This window comes from Zonotrichia albicollis, chromosome 1, assembly GCF_047830755.1.
Source record: "Zonotrichia albicollis isolate bZonAlb1 chromosome 1, bZonAlb1.hap1, whole genome shotgun sequence".
Taxonomy (NCBI): Eukaryota; Metazoa; Chordata; class Aves; order Passeriformes; family Passerellidae; genus Zonotrichia; species Zonotrichia albicollis.
In genome coordinates this window covers 155,790,019-155,812,463 of record NC_133819.1, presented here as the reverse complement: position 1 = coordinate 155,812,463, position 22,445 = coordinate 155,790,019, and the positions used below count along the sequence as shown (strand labels likewise).

General features: G+C 51.7%; 4 protein-coding genes across 4 annotated transcripts in view; 2 read left to right on the top strand and 2 right to left on the bottom strand.

The window, feature by feature from the left end:
* LOC141728165 (erythroblast NAD(P)(+)--arginine ADP-ribosyltransferase-like) overlaps positions 1 to 22,445 on the bottom strand; it is a 39,117-nt gene that overhangs the window by 8,043 nt on the left and 8,629 nt on the right. The gene's annotated exons all lie outside the window — the stretch shown is intronic.
* On the top strand, positions 1,544 to 5,458 carry LOC141728157 (erythroblast NAD(P)(+)--arginine ADP-ribosyltransferase-like). The gene is made up of 3 exons (XM_074534802.1): positions 1,544 to 1,611; positions 4,047 to 4,824; positions 5,411 to 5,458. Exons 1-3 carry the CDS (start codon positions 1,544 to 1,546, stop codon positions 5,456 to 5,458), a joined length of 894 nt encoding a protein of 297 aa, XP_074390903.1.
* LOC102068780 (NAD(P)(+)--arginine ADP-ribosyltransferase 2-like) lies at positions 9,745 to 10,494 on the bottom strand. The gene has a single exon (XM_005496973.2). The coding sequence runs from the start codon at positions 10,492 to 10,494 to the stop codon at positions 9,745 to 9,747; it is 750 nt and encodes a 249-aa protein (XP_005497030.2).
* LOC141728145 (NAD(P)(+)--arginine ADP-ribosyltransferase 2-like) lies at positions 14,536 to 15,285 on the top strand. Its single transcript, XM_074534682.1, has one exon. The coding sequence runs from the start codon at positions 14,536 to 14,538 to the stop codon at positions 15,283 to 15,285; it is 750 nt and encodes a 249-aa protein (XP_074390783.1).

Below are 22,445 nucleotides of genomic sequence, written 5' to 3'. Positions count from 1 at the left end.
TCTGAGATATTGGGGCATTTAGTGAAACCCACATCCTGATACCCCATTTTTATGACCCTCCAGGACAAAAAAAATTATTTCCCAAAAGAGGCAGAGTCATGCCAATTATTTACGGGAAATGTGCTGTTTTTGTATTAGCTAAGAAGTGCATTTTGATGTATATATACAATTAGGATGGATAGATTTTGCTGGCCAAGTCCCCCCTGATGTGCAGCACCAGGAGAGATATGCTGTAAGTCCGAGCTGATAAAGAATTCTCGCTTTCTGCTACCTCCTGTTCCATCTGGGAGTTCACTCTGGCCAATTTTAATATTGGTGGCTGGGGGGATTCCATAGGACACTTGAGGAGGAACATGGGACAGGGGCTGTAGACCGTGGTGATGGAGGGCTCCAGGCTGACATTGCAGGGTCAGGGGTTGGTCCCTGAATTTGGATTGGGGTCCTGGGGTGACATGAAAAGGGTAAGAGGGCTGGAAGTGGGATAATAGGACTGGGGTCTGGGAGAGGGCCAAGGCTGATGTGGGTGGGGCGGGGGGGGGGGGGCAATGGTGACTTTAGGAATTTGGGTGAGGTTCCTGAGCTGCCTGGGGTCACAAGTGGGCTACAAATGTCTGGGAGCAGAAACAAGATGCTGGGGAGTACCAGGGGGACACTGGAAGGGTAAACAGAGGTTTGGGATTGGGACTGGGCGTATGGTGTGTGGGGATTGAGAGACATGGACTCTGCAATGCCAGCAAACAAAAGCCATTTATTACACCAGTTTACCAGGATTTATAGCTCACTGTATTCATATGAAAATTTCTACTTGGTCCTCTTTGCCCCAGTCCCCTTAAAAACACAATCTTCTCAATTATCCTTCTTTCACTAGTAATGCCCTTGTTGTCTCTTTCACCAGCTACATCCTGGTTATCACTTCTCTGTCAAGAGCAGTGAGCGTGAAGGTCAGGAGTGTCCAGACATGATGGTCAGAGTGAGCAGGAGTGATGTCTTCAGTTCTGTTGTTGCCTTGAGTCTTTCTCTCCCACAGTCTTCACTGTACCCAGGCCACAAGGTCTGCCATGCTCTACAGTTGAGCTTCTGTAGCAGTCTGGTCATCCACATCTTCTCCTTCTCTGTTCTTTATGCAAAGAGTGTGTGTACCCTTATGTTAAAGCACTTCCCACCTGTAAGGCTATTATCCATTTAAGACTGTTACTGGTTGTCTGCTAAATACAGGATAAAATATATGGAGTACAGATTGCAATCAAGAATAACTTACCAAATGCAACCCTGTCCCTGACAAAGAGATTCACTGCATAGGAGAACAAAAGGATAATGTCCAAGCTCTCCTAGGAAATGAGAATAAATGGCCACTGTTCTAAAGTTCCTGTGGTTGGAGCTCGGGGCCATTCTGAGCCCCTCACAGAGGGACCCTTCCTATGTACCCTCATGTGTCCTCAGTGTCCCCTCAGTGTGTGCTCCTCTTTGTCCCCCAGTGTCCCACACTGCTCCCAGTAAGCTCCATGCCATGGTTCTCCTGGCTCATACCCTGGCACAGCTGGCAATGACTGTGACCACTGCAGCCATCAAGATGGTGCCCCTGGACACAGCCCAGGACTCCTCTGACGACCAGTACCAGAACTGCTGAGGCTGCTGGCCCTCAGCCACTCTGAGTCCCAGGTGAACCCTCTCTTCACCCAGACCTGGGTGAAGGCCGAGGCTGAGTGGCAAATCAGGGCTCTCCTGTGTCCCCTTTGTCCCTACTGGCAACTCCAGCCCAAGCCGTTGCTCTCATGGCCTACGCAAAAAATGATATTGGCAAGGACTACAATGCAGCTGTGTGTGCAGCCTGGCACTCCCGCCAGGAATTCTGGAACAACCTCCACTTCCAAACACTGCATTTCCTTCTGACCAAGGCCTTGGTGATACTGAGGCATGCTCAGAACGGGCAGTGTCACCCCATGTTCTGGGGTGTGCATGATGTCTAGTTCCAGACATGGTGGGGCCAGAGGTCTTGTTTGGTCAATTCACATTCTATTAAATTTTTCTGTCAAATCAAATCCATTAAATGATTCAATTAAAACAACTCAATTAAATAATTCTACCAAAACGATTCCATGAAGTAATTCTGAGAGAGAGAGCCAAATATGACAATTCCTAAGCAGGGTACAATGTCACTCCCCATACAAACACTTGTGGGAACGTCTCTTTCTCTCAGCTTTGAGGAGCACTGTTGGGGAGCAATCCCCTTTCTGAGGGAGGAACCTCACACACATTTCATTCCAAGTATGAAAAGGGGAGAGGAATTTCTGTCTGAGAGGGGACTGGGAATTGCCAGGGTCAGGTGATGGATGGCCAGGCCCAGCTCTGTTTCTTTACCCGCAATTGTCAATTTAGGGTTGGTTATTTGGGCTGGTTTTAGCCCAATTTAGCACCAGTGCCCTGCCTGGCTGGTGGGGACCTGCTGGAGCAGCTCTGGGGAATGACCTGGGGGTGCTGCTGGGTGAACAATGAAGCTGGCCATGTGGCCTGGGGCCAGGAGGGATCTGGGGGGCACTCACAGGAGCAAGCCCAGAAAGTCAGGGAGTGATCGTGTCCCTCTCCCTGTCCAGTGAGGCACATCAGGAGTGTTGTGCCCAACTCTGTTCAGAGTCATTTCCATCTCTACTATGGTCTGTGTCAACCTCTGCCCAGTGCATGTCCAGCTTGCCTTGGGGCTGTGTCCAGTTCAGCCCAGTGCCATGTCCAGCTCTGAGCAGTGCCATATCTAGTTCAGCCCAGTGCCATGTCCAGTTCTGCCTAGTGCCATGTCCAGCTCTTCCCATCTGCTCTTTCTCATTCTGGGCTCCTCAAAACGGGAAAGGCCTGGACATCCTGGATGGCAGCATGGATGATGACAGGACTGGATCATTTCTGTTACCAAGTGACAAATACCAGAGAATGGATATCTTCCCTTCCCCTGAAGGTGCTGGACAGTACCTGAAGGCAAACTGGCAGAAATGATAAAAAGAAGGAGAGGTGTGCACACAGGATGAAAATCATGACTAGAATCTGTTGAGAAACAGATAAAGGGAGCTCCAGTGGGGTTTGGGCAAGTTCTGTAACAGGAACCAACAGCACCTGTGCAACGAAATTGTTCCAGAGAAAGTCCCTCTGAATACAAAGTTTTTGGTGAAAATGATACCCAGAAGCCCCATTTTTACAACACTCCAGTGCAATAAAAGACTTGTCAGAGGAGGTGGACTAATGCAAATGATTTACTGGAAAAGTACAGTTTCTGTATTAGATAAGTGGCACCTTTTAATGAATATTTATGATTATGGTGAATAAATACCCCATAGCTGAGTCCTCACTGATCTGCGGACCAGGAGATATCTGCTGTGAGTCCAAGCTGATAAAGAATTCCGGCTTTCTGATACCTCCAGTTCCATCAGGGAGTTCACTCCGGCCGATTTCGGTATCGAGGGCTGGGGGGGCTCCAGGCAGACACTTAGTGGTGGACACGGGACTGAGGAATTGGGATTCTGGCGCTTGGGGGATGCTGGGGGAGTCACAGGACTGGTATTGGGGTCATGGGATGTTCTGGGGGTAAGTGAGGGGAGCACATGGGATGATGAGAGGGCATTGGGGTCATGGGGGTGCTAGCAGACACTTTTGGGGCTGGGGGTGATGCCTGGATTTGGGTAGAGGTCCTGAGGTGACACCAAAGTAACTGGGGAATGGGAGTGGGATTGGGGTCTGAGGATGGGTGAGAGGGACACTGGGGGGCTCAGGGTGTGACTCCAGGATTTGGATCAGTGCCCTGAGGGGCCTGGGGGAACTTGAATTCATGTGAGTAGAATTGGGCTTCTGGGGGGCTGAGGTACTGCGCAACTGGAATTGGCATCCCTGGGGAGCTTGGGGAGGCCTAAGTAACACAGAATTTGGGATCAGGGACTCCAGACATGCCCTGGGATCTGCTGGCCAGGAATGCCTCCCTTCCCCCTGGGGTGACTTCACTCCCCTCCCCAGTCCCTCACTGAGGAATCCTCCCTGTGTCTCCCCCACGTCCCCTCTGTGTCCTCCAGTGTCCACACTTGGTTGCTGTGGCCTCTCCTCTTCATGGCCCCCCTGGCTCAGACCCTGGCACTGCTGGCAATGGCCATGGCCACCACGGCTGTCGAGGTGGTGACCCTGGACATGGCCCCGTACTCCTTTGATGACCAGTACCAGGGCTGTGGCCCTGCCATGAAGGCGGCATTGCCAGCCCTCAACAACTCCGAGTTTGAGCAGAACGAGAAGTTTGCCGAGGTTTGGGTAAAGGCTGCAGCCGAGTGGCAGAGACGGGGGCCCCCTGAGTCCCCTCTGTCTCCAGAGCAGGCCACCGCCATTATGGCCTTCACAATGGATGGCCTGTCCAGCATGTTCAATGATGCTGTGCGTGTGGCCGGGCGTTCCGACATGGAATACCGGGACAACTTCCACTTTAAAACGCTGCATTTCCTGCTGACCGATGCCCTGGCCACGCTGAGGGACACTCAGAAAGGGCAGTGTCGGGACGCATTCCTGAAAGTGTGTGACATCCGGTTTGAGGCACAGCTTGGTGACACCATCCGGTCCGGTCTATTCGTGCCAATGTTCCTGAGCAAACCAACTGGCGAGTGCCCTGGTGAGACAATGCTAGAGGTGCACACGTGCCATGGCGTGGAAATCCAGTTTTTCACCGAACATCCAGAAGAGAAGGTGGTGCTGATCCCACCCTTTGAGACCTTCAATGTCACCCAAATCACCCAGGAAGGAAACAAGACACAGATCCAGCTCCTCTCCACCGGGACCTTCAGCGAATTCAACTGCGTGTGGTTTGAGGTAAGAGCACTAAGGAACAGCCTGGGGGGATGGGAAACCCACTGTGGCCATGGGGACAGCCATGAGAGGGCACAGAGGACAATGACACTCACTGGGGATGGGGACTGGGACAGAGACACCCACTGTGTGTGGGGGAACATGCTGGAGACAGCAAGTTTGGGGACTCCCGTTGTGGGCATGGGGATAGGAACACGCATGAAAGGGCGCAGGGATGGGGGCCCGCACTTCTGGGTGGGAACACGGACAGGGACACCCCTGTCAGGGGATAACAGGGACAGGGACAGAGATTGGGATCTCCTTGTTCTGACCCTGTCCCTCCCCCGCTTGGGCAATGCTGTGAGGACAGGCTCTGTGTGCTGGATGAGGGTGGGTCATGAACCCCCATGGCTCCCCCCTGTAACCCCTAAGCCCACCATGAACCCCTGACCTCCCTGGCTCCCTATAGACCCGGGTTCCCTCACTGACATCCTGCAGTGCATCACCTCATGGTCCCCATCACTCCTGTAACCCTTCTCTCCCCATTATGGCAATCCCCAAACCCCTCACTCCCCTCATGGTCCCTCTGAACCCTCTCTTTTTCCCTCAGGTCGGAGCATCCCCAGCACCCCTTTCCACCTCAGAGGACTCCTCCTAACTGCCACAGCTCTGGTAGTGGACACCAGGATCCTTTGAGCCATGAAGCTGCCAAGGTCACTGAGGTCACCGTAGTCACTGTGGCAACCATGGCCACCCTGATCACCAAGACTCCCTGACATACAAGGCTACCACAGCCACACTGACCACTGTGCATACCAAAGCCATTGGGCAAACACATTTTAATAAATAATTCTATCAAAACAACTCCATTAAATAAATCTGTCACAGGCAGCCAAAAGTGACAATTCTTATGCAGGGCTCGATGTTACTCCCCGGACAACACTTTTGGAAGCGTGTCTTTCTCTCAGCCTCGAGGAGGCTCCTTGGGGAACAACCCTTTCCCCAAGGGAGGAATGTCACATACATTTCATTCCATACAGGAATAGGGGAGAGGCATGTCTGTCTGAGAGTGGGCTGGACACTCCCAGGGTCAATTGATAGATGGCCAGGTCCAGCTCTGGCACTTCATCCTAAGTTGTCTATATGGGGTTCATTATTTGGACTGGTTTTAGCCCAATTCAGCATCAAAATTAGATCAAGACCCCTCTCAATGTTACCCCAATGGCCACAAAAATAGAGTACTGTCCCTTGGATACATTCTAGGAAGAGCATCCGGCCACATCCTGCACTTCAGGGCACCTTAAAGACTGGAAACTGGGAGGTTCAAGAGGGCAAGGGAAGGTCCTGTCCCTGAGGAAACACAGTCCCCAGTGCCAGTCCCGGTGGGGATGTGCTGGAGCAGCTCTGGAGGAGGACCTGGGGGTGCTGGTGGGTGACAAGCAGAGCTGGCCATGTGGATAAGGGCCAGGAAGGACCAGGGGGTGTTGGAAAATGTGAGGCCAAAAGGTCAGGGAGTGATTGTGCCCCTCTGCCCTGCCAGGGAGGTACATCAGGAGTGCCATGTCCAGCTCTGCCCAGTGCCATGTCCTGTTCTGTCCTGCTCTAGTTTCCAATCCCAGTCTCAGGGATGACGCTGCCTGAGCTGGGAGGTTGGGCCAGGTGTCCACGCTGAGTCCTTCCAGCCAGACCCATTCTGGGATTTGGGGATTGTGGCACTTGTGGTTCAGGAATTGTCCACCGGAGGGCAGCAGCGAGCGTGGGAAATCAGCAGCACTGTACATGCACTGCCCCCAGCTGCAGTTTCAGGTGCCAAGCTGCTGGCACTGCCGAGTGCCCATCCTGCCCCATCCTGGCCCCGGGGTCTCTGCAATGGTTTGGGATGGAGTCACCTTAAACCTGTCCTGTGCCAGCCCTGCCATGGGCAGGGACATCTTCCCGTGGGCCAGGCTTCCCTATATCTCTTTAAACACTGCTTCCAGCCACTTTAATTGTCCTGTGTAAATACTTTTATATCCTTTTATCATTTTCACCAGTCAGACTTTAAGCTCTAACCAGCACCCTCAGCCTGTGGGGAAAAGCCAAACAATGAAAAGCCAAGTGTTCACAAAATAGTCTTGAAACTCAATTTAAATAAAGGGACAGAGTTTCCACAGCCATATTCCCTGCAGGGTTTCTCTCTCCAAGTTCTGGAATTGAAACTTTCTGGTCAAAGCACCAGGGTTCAGTGACAAACTTCATTTTTGTGGAGACATCGAGATCCATTTTGAAGACATTGACAACAATTTTTCCCAAAAAAGAATCCAATCCATCTAGTCATTTTTCACAACCCACCTTTCCTATAAAATCCTTCCCAGTGATGGTCGTGATACCCTGGCAGAGGCTGCCCAGAGAAGCTGTGGCTGCCCCATCCCTGGCTGTGTCCAAGGCCAGGCTGGGCAGGGCCTGGAGCAACCTGGACAAGGGAAAGATGTCCCTGCCCATGGCAGGGCTGGCACCAGATGGGCTTTAAGGTCACTCCACCCCAAAGCATTGCAGAGCCCCCAGGGTCTGAATGGGGCGGGGCGGGCGCTCGGCAGTGCTAGCAGCTCGTGCTGCCGCCTGCTGTTGGCACCCGGAACTGCACAGTGCAAATGAATTTCCACGCTCACTGCTGCCCTCCTGTGGACAATTCCTGAACTGCAACTGCCAGAATCCCCAAATCCCAGACTGGATCACACAGAAAGGAACCCCAGTGTGCACCTGGCCCAACCTCCCAGCTCATGTGACATTATCCCTGAGACCACGATTGGATCCAGAGCAGCCCAGAACTGGACATGGCACTGGACAGAGCTGGACACAGCAATCCTGATGTGCCTCCCTGGGCAGGGCAGAGGGGCACAATCACTTCCTGACCTCCTGGCTCCACACCTCCTGATGTCCCCTAGATACTTCCTGGCCCCAGGCCACACAGCCAGCTCCATTGGTCACCCACCAGCAACCCCATGTCCTTCTCCAGATTTGCTTCAGTATGTCTCCCCCAGCCTGGACTGGCACTAGGGACTGTCCCTCCCAAAGGGACAGGACCGGCCCTTGCCCTCTTAAGCCTTCCAATTTCCAGCCTTTAAGGTCTCCATGAACAGCAGGATGTGGTAGGATGCTCTGCCTGGAATGTGACCAAGAATCAATGCCCCATTTGTGGCCATCAGGGCAACATTGGGAGGGGTCTGGTGCTGATTTTGGTGCTGAATTGGGCTAAAACCAGCCCAAATCACCAACTCTGAATTGACAACTGATACTGAAGCACCAGAGCTGCACCTGGCCATTCATCAGCTCACCCGGGGAATGTCCAGTCCGCTCTCAGACAGGAATTCCTGTCCCCTATTTCTGCTGGACATGAAATGTCTTTGAGGTTCCTCTTTTGGGAAGGGGATGCTCCCCTAGGATCCTCCTTGAGGCTGAGAGAAAGAGACATTCGCATGAGTGTTGGTGTGGGGAATGACATCAAGCCCTGCTTAAAAATAATCACTTTTGGCCGGCTGTGACAGATTTATTTAATGGAATTGTTATGATAGCATTATTTAATAGAATTCCTTTGAACAAAGGCCTTGGTGGTCATAGTGGTCACAGTGGCTGTGGTATCCTTGTGGCTCAGGGGGTCCCGGTGATCATGGTGGTCACATTGTCCTTGGTGGTTACAGTGAGCATGGAGGCCAGAGTGGCTGTGGCGGTTATAGTGATCGTGGTGGTCACAGTGGCCCTGGTGGTTTATAGTGCTCATGGGGGACAGAGTGGCTGTGGTGGCCTTGGTAACTTTGGGGGTCTTATTTCCATGGGAGTCTTGGTGATCTTGCTGATTGTGGTGGCCACAGCAATGACAGTGACCTTGGCATCCATGGTGGCCATGGTTGCCACAGTCAGCACAGTGACCACAGTGACCTCAGTGACCTCAGTGACTTTGCTGGCCTTGTGGCTCAGGGGAGCCTGGTGGAAACTTCCAGGGATGTGGGGTGAGGAGGAGTTCTCTGAGGTGGAAGAAGGCTCTGGGGGTGCTCCAGGGGATGCTCCTGGGGAAGAAAGAGGGGGGTCAGGGGGACCATGAAAGGAGTAAGGAGGTCAGGAACAGTCATAATGGTGTGTCAGGGGTGACAAGATGGATGGGGGCCATGAGGTGACAGGACACAAGGTGTGGGGGACTGTGGGATATGGGGGCCAGGGGTGTAAGAGATTTCATGGTGGGCTTAGCAGTGACAGGGGTTAGGGCGAGTCAGGGAGGGCCATAGGGGTGGCAGGGGGTGACAGGGGTTCAGGGAATGTTATGGGGCTCCTGGCCAACCCATGTACAGCACACAGGGCCCAACCCCACAGCACTGCATTTGGTATGGAGGGACAGGGTCAGTAAGGGACATCCCTGTCTCTGTCTCTGTCTCTGTCTCTGTCTCTGTCTCTGTCTCTGTCTCTGTCTCTGTCTCCATCTCGGTCTCTGTCATTTTCCCTAGCCTTTCTTGGCAGGAATATCCCTGTCCCTGTCCCCTCCCAGTTGAGGGGTTCCCATCTCAGTGCCCTGTCATGGATGTTCGTTTCTCCATGCCCACAACGGGTGCCCCCAGATTTGGTGTCCCCATCATGGGATGTCCCTGACCCCAAACTCTCAGTGTGTGCCCCCGTAGTTTGCAGGGAGTGTCCCCAGACCCCATGAGTCCTGTCATGTGTGACCCCAGCCAACAGTGGCTGTCCCCAGGACTGGGTGTACCTGCCCCCACACTGTCAGTGGGTGTCCCCTGCACTGGGTATCCCTGTGTTTCTCTCCAGCTGTGGTTGTCCTTGTCCACCCACACACTGTGGGTACCCTTGTACCCCTGTCCCCCATCCCCAGTGAGTGTCATTGTCCTCTGAGCCTTATCATGGGAGTCCCCATGCCCACTGTGAGTGTCCGCATCCCCCCAGGGTGTCCCCGGTGCTGTCACCTCACAGCAATGCGCAGTTGTATTTGGTGAAGGTCCCGACAGAGCGGAGCCAGATCCATGTCCTCTTCCCATCCCAGATGACTTGGGTGACCTGAAAGGTTTCATATGGCGGGATCAGCACCTCTTCCTCTGTTGGATACATGGAAAACTGCCGGATGTCCGCACCATGGCAGGTCTGCACTTGGAATATCGTGTCTGTCCCAAAGTGCAGAGCAATCTCTTTACGTGGAGACGTTGATGTGAATTGACCAAACCGGACCCTCTGGCCTTGCCGTGCCTGGAACCGGACATTACGCACACCCCGGAACACGTGGCGACACTGCCCGTTCTGAGCCTGCCTCAGCGTCACCAGGGCCTGGGTCAGCAGAAAATGCAGCGCTTTGAAGTGGAAGTTGTTCCGGTATTCCTGGTGGGAGCGTCCAGCCACGTGTACAGCTGCATTGAAGTCCTTGTAAATGTCCTTCATGGTGTAGGCCATGACAGCGACAGCCTGGCCTGGAGATGCCAGAGGGGACACATGGGAACCCCTCTTGCGCCACTCAGCCTCGGCCTTCCTCCAGGTCTGGGCAAAGAGAGGATTCTTCTGAAACTCAAATTTGTGGAGGGCCGGCAAGGCCTTGGTCATGGCAGGGCCGCAGCCCCGGTACTGGTCATCGAAGGAGTCCTGGGCCATGTCCAGGGGCACCACCTTGATGGCTGTGGCAGCCACAGTCATTGCCAGCAATGACAGGATGTGAGCCAGGGGGACCATGGCAGTGAATGTCCACCAAGACCAGTGTGGGAAACTGGAAGACAAAGATGGACACACAAAGGAGACACTGAGGTGGCACCGGGGTACATGGGAAGTGTTCCTCTATGAGGGACTGTGGATGGGAACTGGGTTACAACTGGAGCATGGTTGAGGGGCAGCTGAGGCCAGAAGACCTGTGGACAAATCCTGGAATGCTGATCTCAAATCCTGAGATTATTCCTGGAATCTCCAGTATCCCTCAGAATCCCAGGACATCAATCTGACTCTCAAGGTCCCATGTCCCCTACAACTGGTTTCCCCCTAATGACCCCCAGGAACTTGACCCAAATACTGGGGTAATTTTCTGTTCCCCCAGCATTGTCCTGCATGACCCTATTCCCAGTCCAAAAATGTGCCACCAGTACCCGTCTTTTATGTCCTCCCCCAGTGTCATCCCTTTGCCCACAAACCCCACAACCCAACTCCCAGTCCCATTTCACTTCCCCCCTAGTATCACCCCAGAGTCTCTGCCATTCCCCAGGTCAAATCCTGGGAACAATCCCTGACATCCCCAGGGTCCCCTCAGTGCTCCACCACTCTCCAGTCTGAATCTCAGTGCTGTGTTAGGCCTTCTGAAATCCCCCCAGTGCTCCCCACGAACTCATTTCTGCTCCCACACCTCTTTAGACCACTTGTGACTCAGGCCACTCATGAACCACACCCAAATTCCCAAAGCCACTCCCTCACCCACCCCCGCGTCCCCCCTCAGCCCTCTCCTAAACCTCAGTCACACTCCCTGTCTCGTGACACTTTTGGTGTCACCCCAGGACCCCAACCCAAATCTGGGGATCAACTCTTGTTTCCACAATGTCATGCTGGAGCTCCCCATGGCCCAGTCTGCAACCCTAGTCCTGTGTCCCTCCCTCATGTGTCCCCAGGGTCCCCCACTACCTGATACCGAAATCGGCCGGACTGAGCTGCCTGATGGAGCTGGAGGTAGCAGAAAGCCAGAATTTGTGATCAGCTCGGACTCACAGAAGATCTCTCCTGGTCCTGCAGCTCAGGGGGCACATTGCCATGGGGTATTTATCCACCACAATTATAAATATTCATTACAATCAGCTTCTTATCTCATACAGAAAAAGCACTTTCTCCAGAAATAATTTGCATGGCTCCACCTTTCTCTGGAAGTTCTTTCATTTCACTGAAAGGCCATAAAAATGTGGTCTCTGGGGGCCATTTTCACTGAGTGCCCCAATATGCCAGATGACCTCACCTGGAATATTTGCTTTGAACAGGTGCTGCTCATTCTTTGTTGCCAAAAACCCCTCACTGGTGTTCTCTTTACCTGTTTTTCCATGGGCTCCAGCCGTGTTCATCCTTCATCCTCCATCCATTTTCATCCTTTTCATGCTTTTATCAGTCAGTCTTTAAGCTCTATGCAGTGCCTTCAGGGAAACTGAAACTTTCTATTTTGTTTCTATCAACTGAGACTTCAGGTGACCTGTGCAGTGCTTTTCCAAACAACTCAATCAGACACGATTGACTCAGGTCAATTTGGGCAGCAGCAGCAAATGTTCTCCTCATCCAAGAAATCTGGGAAATCCAATTTGGGACAAAAGTTTGTGGTATATACTCTGCTCATCGTAACTGCAAGGAGATGTGGAACAAGGGGCAGAGCTCGATATGTTACAAAGAGCTCTGAAATTGGAAGTGAGAAAATTAACAAACATAGGAACTCACTTGCCATCTGCTTTAAGCATTGCTCATGGCCACAGAGCCATTGCTGTGGGGTGACAGCACAGGAGACGGCCAGGGGCTTGTGGGATGGTGGGTGCAGGATTAGGGTACTGGGGCAGTGAGAAATAACAGAAAGAACAGAAAGTTTCAGTTCCCCTAAAGGTGCTGGGTAGAGTTTAATACCTGATTGGCAAAAGCAAGAAAAGGATGTAAACATGTAGATATGCAGAATAAACGTGGAGGTGACGGGGAGTAACCACCCTCTTTATACTGGGCTTTTAGATAAGCAGCCAATTTTCAATCTGCCCAACTCTATCTAGGCCTCACCTCTGGGGCTGAAATTCATTTCTCAGGAATTAACACCAGGATGCTTTGTTGCAGAACCTCTTGTGCAGCTTTATTACAAATCTATTTACCCATAGATACTTGTCAATCCCCAAGCTGGTGTGCGCTGGAATGTAGTACGGCCACTTCTTTGGGCAGCTGAATGGAATCAAGAAGGAACAATATTTGTTCTTTATATTTAATCAAAGATTGGTGTGCTGATAACTGACTTCCTTCTTCCCATATAGCTCCATGGCCATGAGCAATGCTCAAAGCAGATGGCAAGTGAGTTCCAATGTTTGCTCTTTTTCTCATTGAGAGTTCTGGAGCTCTATGTAACATATCGAGCTCTGTCCCTTGTTCCACATCTTCTTGCAGTTATGATGAGCAGAGTGTATACCACAAACTTTTGTCCCAAATTGGATTTCCCAGATTTCTTGGATGAGGAGAACATTTGCTGCTGCTGCCCACATTGACCTGAGTCAATCGTGTCTGATTGAGTTGTTTGGAAAAGCACTGCACAGGTCACCTGAAGTCTCAGTTGATAGAAACAAAATAGAAAGTTTCAGTTTCCCTGAAGGCACTGCATAGAGCTTAAAGACTGACTGATAAAAGCATGAAAAGGATGACAATGGATGGAGGATGAAGGATGAACACGACTGGAGGCCATAGACAAACCCATATGTAAAGGGAACTCCAGTGAGGTTTTTCTGGCAAGTCCTGTAACTTGCTGAAGTTACAGAATGAGCAGCATCTGCTCAAAGCAAATATTCCAGGTGAGGTCATCTGGCATATTGGGGCACTCAATGAAAATGGCCCCCAAGAGACCACATTTTTATGGCCTTCCAGTACAATGAAAGAACTTCCAGAGAAAGGTGGTTCCATGCAAATTATTTCTGGAGAAAGTGCTGTTTCTGTATGAGATAAGAAGCTGATTGTAATGAATATTTATAATTGTGATGGATAAATACCCCATGGCGATGTGCCCCCTGAGCTGCAGGACCAGGAGAGATCTGCTGTGAGTCCGAGCTGATCACAAATTCTGGCTTTCTGCTACCTCCAGCTCCATCAGGCAGCTCAGTCCGGCTGATTTCGGTATCAGGTGGTGGGGGACACTGGGGAGGCAGGAGGGAGGGACACGGGACTGGGGTTGCATGGGATTGTAGAGCTGGGCCATGGGGAGCTCCAGCATGACATTGTGGAAACAAGGGTTGATCCCCAGATTTGGTTTGGGGTCCTGGGGTGACACCGAAAGGATCATGGGACTGGGAACTTGACTGTATTGTAGGAGAGGGCTGAGGGGGACGCTGGGGTGGGTGAGGGAGTGGCTTTGGGAATTTGGGTGAGGTTCCTGAGGGCCCTGGTGTCACAAGTGGTCTAAAGAGGTGTGGGAGCAGGAATGAGTTCCTGGGGAGCATTGGGGGGATATCAGAAGGCTAAACACAGAACTGGGATTCAGACTGGGAGTTGGTGAAGCACTGAGGGGACCCTGGGGATGTCAGGGATTGTTGCCAGGATTTGACCTGGGGAACGGCAGAGGGCTGGAGTGACACCAGGCGGGAAGTGACAAGGGACTGGTAGTGGGGTTGTGGGGCTAGTGGGCACAGACACAACACTTGAAGGGTCACAGAAATGGGATTCAGGAGTTCACTACTGGGGGAACTTGGAATTTGGATCAAGTTCCTGGGGGTCATTAGGGGGAACCAGTGGTTGGGGACATGGGACCATGGGAGTGGGATTGATGTCCTGGGGTTCTGGGGGACACTGTGGAGTTCTGGAATGACCCCAGGATTTGGGATCAGCATTCCTGGATGTGTCCTCAGGTCTTTTGGCTTGAGCTGCCCCTCTAAGCCCTGCTTCAGTCTGACCCCATTTGCCCTCATCAGACCCTCATAGAGGAACACTTCCTATGTAACCCTGTGTGCTCTTATTGTCCCCTCTGTGTGTCCCTCTTTGTCCCCCAGGGTCCCACCCAACTCCTAGTGGCCTCTCACTGCCATGGCCCTCCTGGCTCACACCCTGGCACTGCTGGCAATGGCCGTGGCCACCCTGGCCTTCAAGGTGGTGCCCATGGACATGGCCATGGACTCCTTCGATGACCAGTACCGGGGCTGCGGCCCTGCCATGACCAAGGCATTGCCGGCCCTCTACAAATTTGAGTTTCAGAAGAATCCTCTCTTTGCCAAGACCTGGAGGAAGGCCGAGGCTGAGTGGCGCAAGAGGGGCTCCCATGTGTCCCCTCTGGCATCTCCAGCCCAGGCCGTTGCTGTCATGGCCTACTCAACCAAGGACATTTACAAGGATTTCAATGCAGCTGTGCGTACAGCTGGACACTCCCGCCAGGAATATCGGAACAACTTCCACTTCAAAATGCTGCATTTCCTGCTGACCCAGGCTCTGGTGAAACTGAGGCAGGCCCAGAATGGGCAGTGTCGCCACGTGTACCGGGGTGTGCATGATGTCCGGTTTCAGGCACGGCGTGGTCAGAAGGTCCGGTTTGGTCAATTCACATCGACATCTCTGAGCAAAGAGGTTGCCCAGAAGTATGGAACAGATACCATTTTTGAGGTTCAAACATGCCATGGCGTGGACATCCAGGCTTTTTCCTTCTATCTGAGCAACCGTGAGGTGCTGATCCCGCCATACGAAACCTTTGAGGTCACCAAAGTCACCCAGAATGGGAAGAGGGCATGGATCACTCTCCAATCATCTGGGACCTACAGCAAATACAACTGCGCATTGCTGTGAGGTGACGGCACAGGGGACATGCTGGGGTGATGGAGACCCCCATAATAAGGCAGGGGGGACAATGACATTCACTGGGGATGGGGGACAGGGCCATTCACTGTGAGTGGGGGGACAAGGATATCCACCGCTGGGGACAAGGACAGGGATACCTTGTGTTGTGGACACTCACCGTAGGTGGGGTCACAGCAACACCCAGTGCTGGGGACAGCAACTGTGGACAGGGGGCACCCATGGCAGGGCACAGGGAGTGGGGACACTCACTGAGAGTTTGGGGATGGGGACACCCCATGCTGGGCACACCAAATCTGGTGACACTAGTTGCAGGCATGTGGATAAGAAGGCCCATGACAGGGCAAAGGGATGGAGATCCCCACATCTGGGGGGAGACAGGGACAGGAACACCACTGCCAGGGGTGGACAGGGACAGGGGCAGAGACAGGGACCCTCCTGTACTGATCCTGTCCCTCCACACCAAAGGCAGTGCTGTTGGGACAGGCTCTGTGTGCTGAATGCAGGTGGGGCCAGGATCTCCCTGGTACTCCCTCTCTGAACCCCTGTCAACCCCATGGCAGCCCCTGACCCCTGTCACCCTAAGCCCACCATGATCCTTGGACAACCCTGGTCCCTAACAACCCCATGACCTCCTTGACACCCTTTCACCTCAGGGCCCCCTTATAACCTGCCACATCCAACACCCCACTATGGCTGTTTCTGATCCTCTGATTTCTCACATGTTCCCCCTGATGTCCTTCTTTTTCTCCCAGGTGGGAGCATCCACATGGCCACCTTTCACTTCAGAAGATGCCTCCTGGCCAACACAGCCTTGGCAGTGGCCACCAGGATCCTCTGAACCACGAGACCACCAAGGCCACCGAATTCACTGCGGTCACTGTGGGAATCATGGCCACCATGATCATCAAGACTCCCTCCGCCACAAGGCTACCACAGCCAGCCTGGCCAGGGTGGCCATCAAGGCCATTGTGCAAACCTATTCTATTAATTAATTCTATCAAAACTATTCAATAAACCTGTCACAGCCAGCAAAATGTCACAATTCTTAAGCAGGCCTTGAGGTCACTCCCCAGAGTAACACTCATCTGAAAGTCTGTTTCGTTCAACCTTCTCTCTTGGGGAGCATCCCCATCCAGGGGCATGAACCTCACACACATTTTATTCCAAGAGGGAATATGGGAGAGGAATCTCTGCCTGAGTAGGGACTGGACATTCCCAAGTTCAGGTGATAAATGGCCAAGCCCAGCTCTGGTGATTCATCCTCAGTTGTCAATTCAGGGTGTGTGATTTGGGCTGGTTTTAGCCCAATTCTGCAATAAAATCAGCACAAGACCTCTCTCAATGCTGTCCTGATGGCCACAAATGGGGCATTGTCCCTTGGCCACATTCCAGGCAGAGCATCCTCCCACATCCTGCAGTTCAGGGGGACCTTAAAGGCTGGAAATTGGCACGTTCAAGAGGGCAGGACAGGAGGTCCCTGGGGAGGGACAGTCCTCAGTCAGCAGTCCCAGCAGGGGGCACCTGCTGGATCAGCTCTGGAGAAGGACCTGGGGGTGCTGGTGGGTGATCAATGGAGCTGCCTGTGTGTCCTGGGATCAGGAGGGATCTAGGGGGTATCAGGAAGAGCAGGGCCAGGAGGTGAGGGAGTGACTGTGCCCCTCTGCCCTTCCCAGGGAGGCATATCAGGAGTGCCGTGTCCAGTTCCGTACAGTGCTGTGTCCAGCTCCACCCAGTGCCATGTCCTGTTCTGTCCTGCTCTGCACCCAATCCTATGCTCAGGGATAATGTTGCTGCCTGAGCTGGGAGGTTGGGCCAGTTGCCCAGTCTGGGTCCTTCCAGCTTGACCCATGCTGGGATTTGGGGATTCTGGGAATTGTGGTTTGGGAATTGTCCACCGGAGGGCAGCAGCGAGCACAGGAATTCAGTTGCACAGTGCAGTTCCAGGTGCCAACAGCAGGCGGCAGCAGCAATATGATGATTGACTCCTCCAATTAAGGGATGAATCTTGTATGAATGTTAAGAGAAATTTTCTTGATGTATGGCTATGTTATTGTAATTTTTTGTTTGGACATCCTCCGTTCTTCCCACTGTCCCCTTTCCCCTCTCTGTGTTGCTCCCACCGGATGGCTGTAGTTGTCAGGGTTGTCAGGGACATGTGGAGGCCAGACGTGTACCTGCGCCCCTTGCATGGGGCAGTTGGGAATAGAGAAAGACTGTTGCTGGCAAGGCATAGCATGTCTCATCTCATCTCATCTCACCTCACCTCCAGTTAAGTTGCAAGAAGGTCTCCACCAAAGGACGGTGAAGAAAGAATGAATGGCAGACTTTGGGAGAGCCAGGGTTGGCTGGTGCAGCACTGTGGATAAAAAAGGCGAAGACGCCATTTTGTGAATGAGTGTCTGGAGGAAAGCCATGATCCCAGTGCTGCCTTTTTTCCTTATTCAATCCCTTTGTTGTGTTTGTTGGAGTTTAATAGACCTTTACTAGTTTAAAGTGAGCAGCTGTTTCTCACAATCACCATGGTCTCCATGACCACCATGGCCACCATGACCCTCAGAAAAATGTGTTCACCAAGCCACCACTGCTATTTTCCCTGGAGGAAAAGGGAAAAAAGGGAAAAGAGTAGAGAAAGAGAAGAAGAAAAACAAAAATCTTCCCCATCCACTCTCTCCCCCAACATCTCCCTGACTGTCCTTTACTTCTTTGAAAATTCATTCCTTTGCATTCTTGAAAAAATTCTGTGCTTTCCCACATATTCAGGATTTAATCCCCAGAAAACTATTTCCGCACCACAATTAATTCAACCCTGAAAGGAATAAGATGAATGTTTCTTCACAAACAGATTGTGTGGAGCTGGTGGTAGATAAAGCCAGGGACTTGTAGAGAAGGAAGTGACCAGAGAAACTATCAGTCTCAGAAAATGATCCTTATTGACACAGACTGCTGCTCAATCAAGGTCCTGTCAAATTCCTGAACTTCGAGAAGAAGAAAAAAGACCTAACAGGTCTATAAATACTATTTCCCACCCAGGGAAATAATTCAATTGATTTTAATCAATTCAATGTTCAATTGAACAATGTTCAATTGAACAGCGAGCTCTGCATGTTTTACAGAAGGACAGGGTGCACAGAGGGACATTCAGTAGGTGGATTGGGAAGTCTGGACCTTCCAAATAACTCTGCCAATGGGAAAGAGGAGTGGGAGATATGGCCAGGAAATTGGGATAAAAAGGAGGCTGCATTGTCCAGTGATTTGGGAGACCTCATGACAAAATTCCCCATGGCCTCTCCCTATATTCATTAATAAAATTACAGGACACTTCTGTCTCCTTTGTGCAAGTAAGCCTCTGGCAAGGTGAATTTTTCTGCTCAAATGTTCGATAGCAAAATTGTTTTTCCACTTGAATCCTAAGCGGTGTGCTCAGCTTCAGCCAGAGTCTCATTCAGAAAATGGCAGCTCTGCGTTTTATACCTCTGGTGTTGCATCAGCCAAATACACATTCATAAGTAGTGATACATATACAAAAATTTTCCTTCTATATCACTCGGCCCTCCCAGAGTCTGCCAGTTGCCTCTTCCATGCTGTCCATTGGTGGAGACCTTTCTTAAGTCTGACTGGAGGTGAGGTGTTGTCATGCCACGCCTCCCCAGCAACAGGCTTGGCCCTCTCCCAGCTGTCCCATGCAAGGGGCACAGGTACACGCCCTCCCTCCACATGACCCTGACAACCTGGACAACCAGGGCCCTATGGTGGCAACAATCCAGGAGGGGGAAAGGGGACTTTTCAGACACAAAGTGTGTCTGAAAAACAAACAACCATAACATAACCATAAATCAACAAAACTTCTCTTCAGGTACAAACAATATTCATCCCTTAATTGCGAGAGCAAATCATCATGTTACCCATGTATACCAAAGCTGTGGCTGCCCCACTCCTGGAAGCATTGAAGGCCAGGTTGGGCAGGGCCTGGAACAGCCCAGCTCAAGGGTAGATGTCCCTGCCCATGGCAGGGCTGGCACCGGACGCGCTTTAAGGTGGCTCCATCCCAAACCATTGCAGATCCCCCAGGGCCGGGATGGGGCTGGGCGGGCACAGGGCAGCGCCAGCAGCTTGAGCTGCCACCTGCTACTGGCACCCGGAACTGCAGCTGGGGGTGGCACATGCTGCTGAATTCCTGCTCTCGCTGTTGCCCTCGGGTGGACAATTCCTAAACTGCAACTGCCCGAATCCCCTAATCCCAGAATCGGTCAGACTGGAAGGACCAAGACAGGGCACCTGGCCCAACCTCCCAGCGCAGGCAGTGACATCCCTGAGACCAGGACTGGGTCCAGAGCAGGACAGAACAGGACAGGGTACTGGGCAGAGTTGGACACGGCATTCCTGATGTGCCTCCCTGGGCAGGGCAGAAGTGCACAATCACTCCCTTACTTCCTGGGCCTGCTCTTCCTGATGCCCCCTGGATCCCTCCTGGCCCCAGGCCACATGGCCAGCTTCACTAGTCAGCCACCAGCACTCCTAGGTCCATCTCCAGTACTGCTACAGCAGTTGCCACCAGCCAGGGATGGCACTGGTTACTGTCCCTCCCCAGGGAAATGACCTGCCCTTGCTGTCTTTAACCTCCCAATTTCCAGCCTTTAAGGTCCCCTGAAGTGCAGGATATGGCAGACTGCTCTGCCTAGATGTGCCCTAGGGACAATGCCCCATTTGTGGCCATCAGGGCAGCATTGAGAGAGGTCTTGTGCTGATTTTTGTTGCTGAATTGGGCTAAAACCAGCTCAAATCCTCAACTCCAAATTGACAACTGAGGGTGAATCAGCAGAGCTGAGCCTGGCCCAGCAGTGTCTCCAATGAACACAATCCCACTCCAACACTGCGCCCCCTTGACCTGACTTTTTTGTGCTCCCCAGTGTTATCCCTGTGCCCACTAGCCCCACAACCGCAATCCCAGTCCCATGTCCCTTATCCCCTAGTGTCACTCCAGACTCTTTGCAGTTCCCCATCCCAAACCCTAGGGACAATCCCTGACATCCCCAGGGTCCCCTCAGTGCTCCACCACTCTCCAGTCAGAATCCCAGTCCTATGTTTAGCCTTCTGATGTCCCCCTAGTGCTCCCCAGGAACTCATTCCTGCTCCCACACCTCTTTAGACCACTTGTGACCCCAGGGCCTTCAGGAACCTCACCCAAATTCCCAAAGCCACTCCCTCACCCACCCCAGCGTCCCCCTCAGCCCTCTCCCACACCCCAGTCAAGCTCCCAGTCCTGTGACACTTTTGGTGTCACCCCAGGACCCCAAACCAAATCTGGGGATCAACCCCTGTCTCCAAAACGTCATGTTGGAGCCCCCCATGGCCCAAGTCTGTAATCCCAGTCCCATGTCCCTCCCTCAAGTGTCCCCAGTGCCCCCCAAAAGCTTGAATTGATATAAGAATAAAGTACACAGGCATTTAGTAGAAAAATCCTAAATTTATGTTTCTAAAGTTGTGAGTAAGAATATGCCTGAAGTAAGTAAGAAACTGTATTGGGTGAGATGGTGAAGGGTCTATAGTACAGAAATGTGGTTGAATACAGTAAGTGAAGAGCTTATGAGTTATAATAGAAGAAAAGGTGTGCACGTGAGTTAGAAGCCCATTGTGTAAAAACATCTGCAGTGCAATGGAAGTGAGTTACGGTGATAGATTAGAAAAGCAAAATAACGGTCCATTGGATTAGAAAGTTATATAGTTTCTTGCAACAAAGAACTTGTGACCATTTTGTGTTATGGCTGACTGCCTGCTCCTCTAAAATCCCATGCCGTCTGAGACTGATGGTTATCTGAGCAATAAATCTTTCTTAGCCCAATGGCAGTTCCATCTCTTCATTAAAAGTGGTGGCAATGATAACTGGCAAATGGAATTTCTGAGCTTCCATGCCAACATGGGGTCAGGTATCTCCTGGTGTTGGGGGATCCCTTCTTGGGGGGTCCAGAAGTTCTCCTGTCACACCAACAAGGCCGGGGAAGTCACCCAGGTGACTTCCCAACCACTCCTCCAAGAGATCACCTACATGCTCAAGTTGCCTTGAGGGATGTCATTTGATAGAGGACACCAATTGAGCTGTGGCAGCAACTCGGTGAGCAGCTGGGAGAGGGACTGGGGGGAACTTGGGGCATGTGGGACAGTGGGAGAATGGGAGCAGGATTGGAGTGTTGAGGGGGGGTTGTAGCCATGCTATTTTCTGTAAAATCCTTTCCTTATGATTTTTTCTCCTGAGAAGCTGAGGCCTCAGGAACAAAATGTAAACAATGATTTTCTGCTGCTGTGGAATGCAACAGGTGCATCTGTGATTGGTCTCATGTGGTTGTTTCTAATTAATGGCCAATCACAGTCAGCTGGCTTGGACTCTCTGTCCAAGCCACAAGCCTTTGTTATGATTCCTTCTATTTCTATTCTTAGCTAGCCTTCTGATGAAACCCTTTCTTCTATTCATTTAGTATCATTTTAGTAGAATATATATAATAAAACAATAAATCAAGCATTCTGAAACATGGAGTAAGATCCTCCTCTCTTTCCTCATCCTAAGACCCCTGCAATCACCATCACAGGGGGCAAAAGAGGAGAAAGAAAAAGAAGTTTCAGCTCTCTTAAAGGCTCTGGGAAGTGTTTAAACAATGACTGGCTAGAGCAAGAAATGGATGTTAAAGTGCGGATATGCAGCATGAACGTGGAGGCGACTAAGAGCAACCACCGTCTTTATTGTGGGCTTTTAGATAAGCAGCCGATTTTCAATCTGTCAAACTCTATCCAGGCCTCACCTCTGGGGCTGAAATTCATTTCTCAGGAATTAACACCAGGATGCTTTGTTGCGGAACCTCTCATCCAGTTTTATTGCAAATCTATTTACTCACAGGGATTTGTCAATCGCCAAGCTGGTGTGCCCTGGATTGTAGTACAGCCACTCCTTTGGAAAGCTGAGTGTTATCAAGGAGTGATGATATTTGTTCATTATATTTAATCAGAGATCGATGTGCTGTTATTTGGCTTCTTTCTTTCGAAATGGCTCCATGGGCATGAGCAGTGCTCAAAGCTGATGTCAAGTGAGTTCCAATGTTTGCTCTTTTTCTCACTGAGAATTCTGGAGCCCTTTGTAACACATCGAGTTCCTCCTCTTG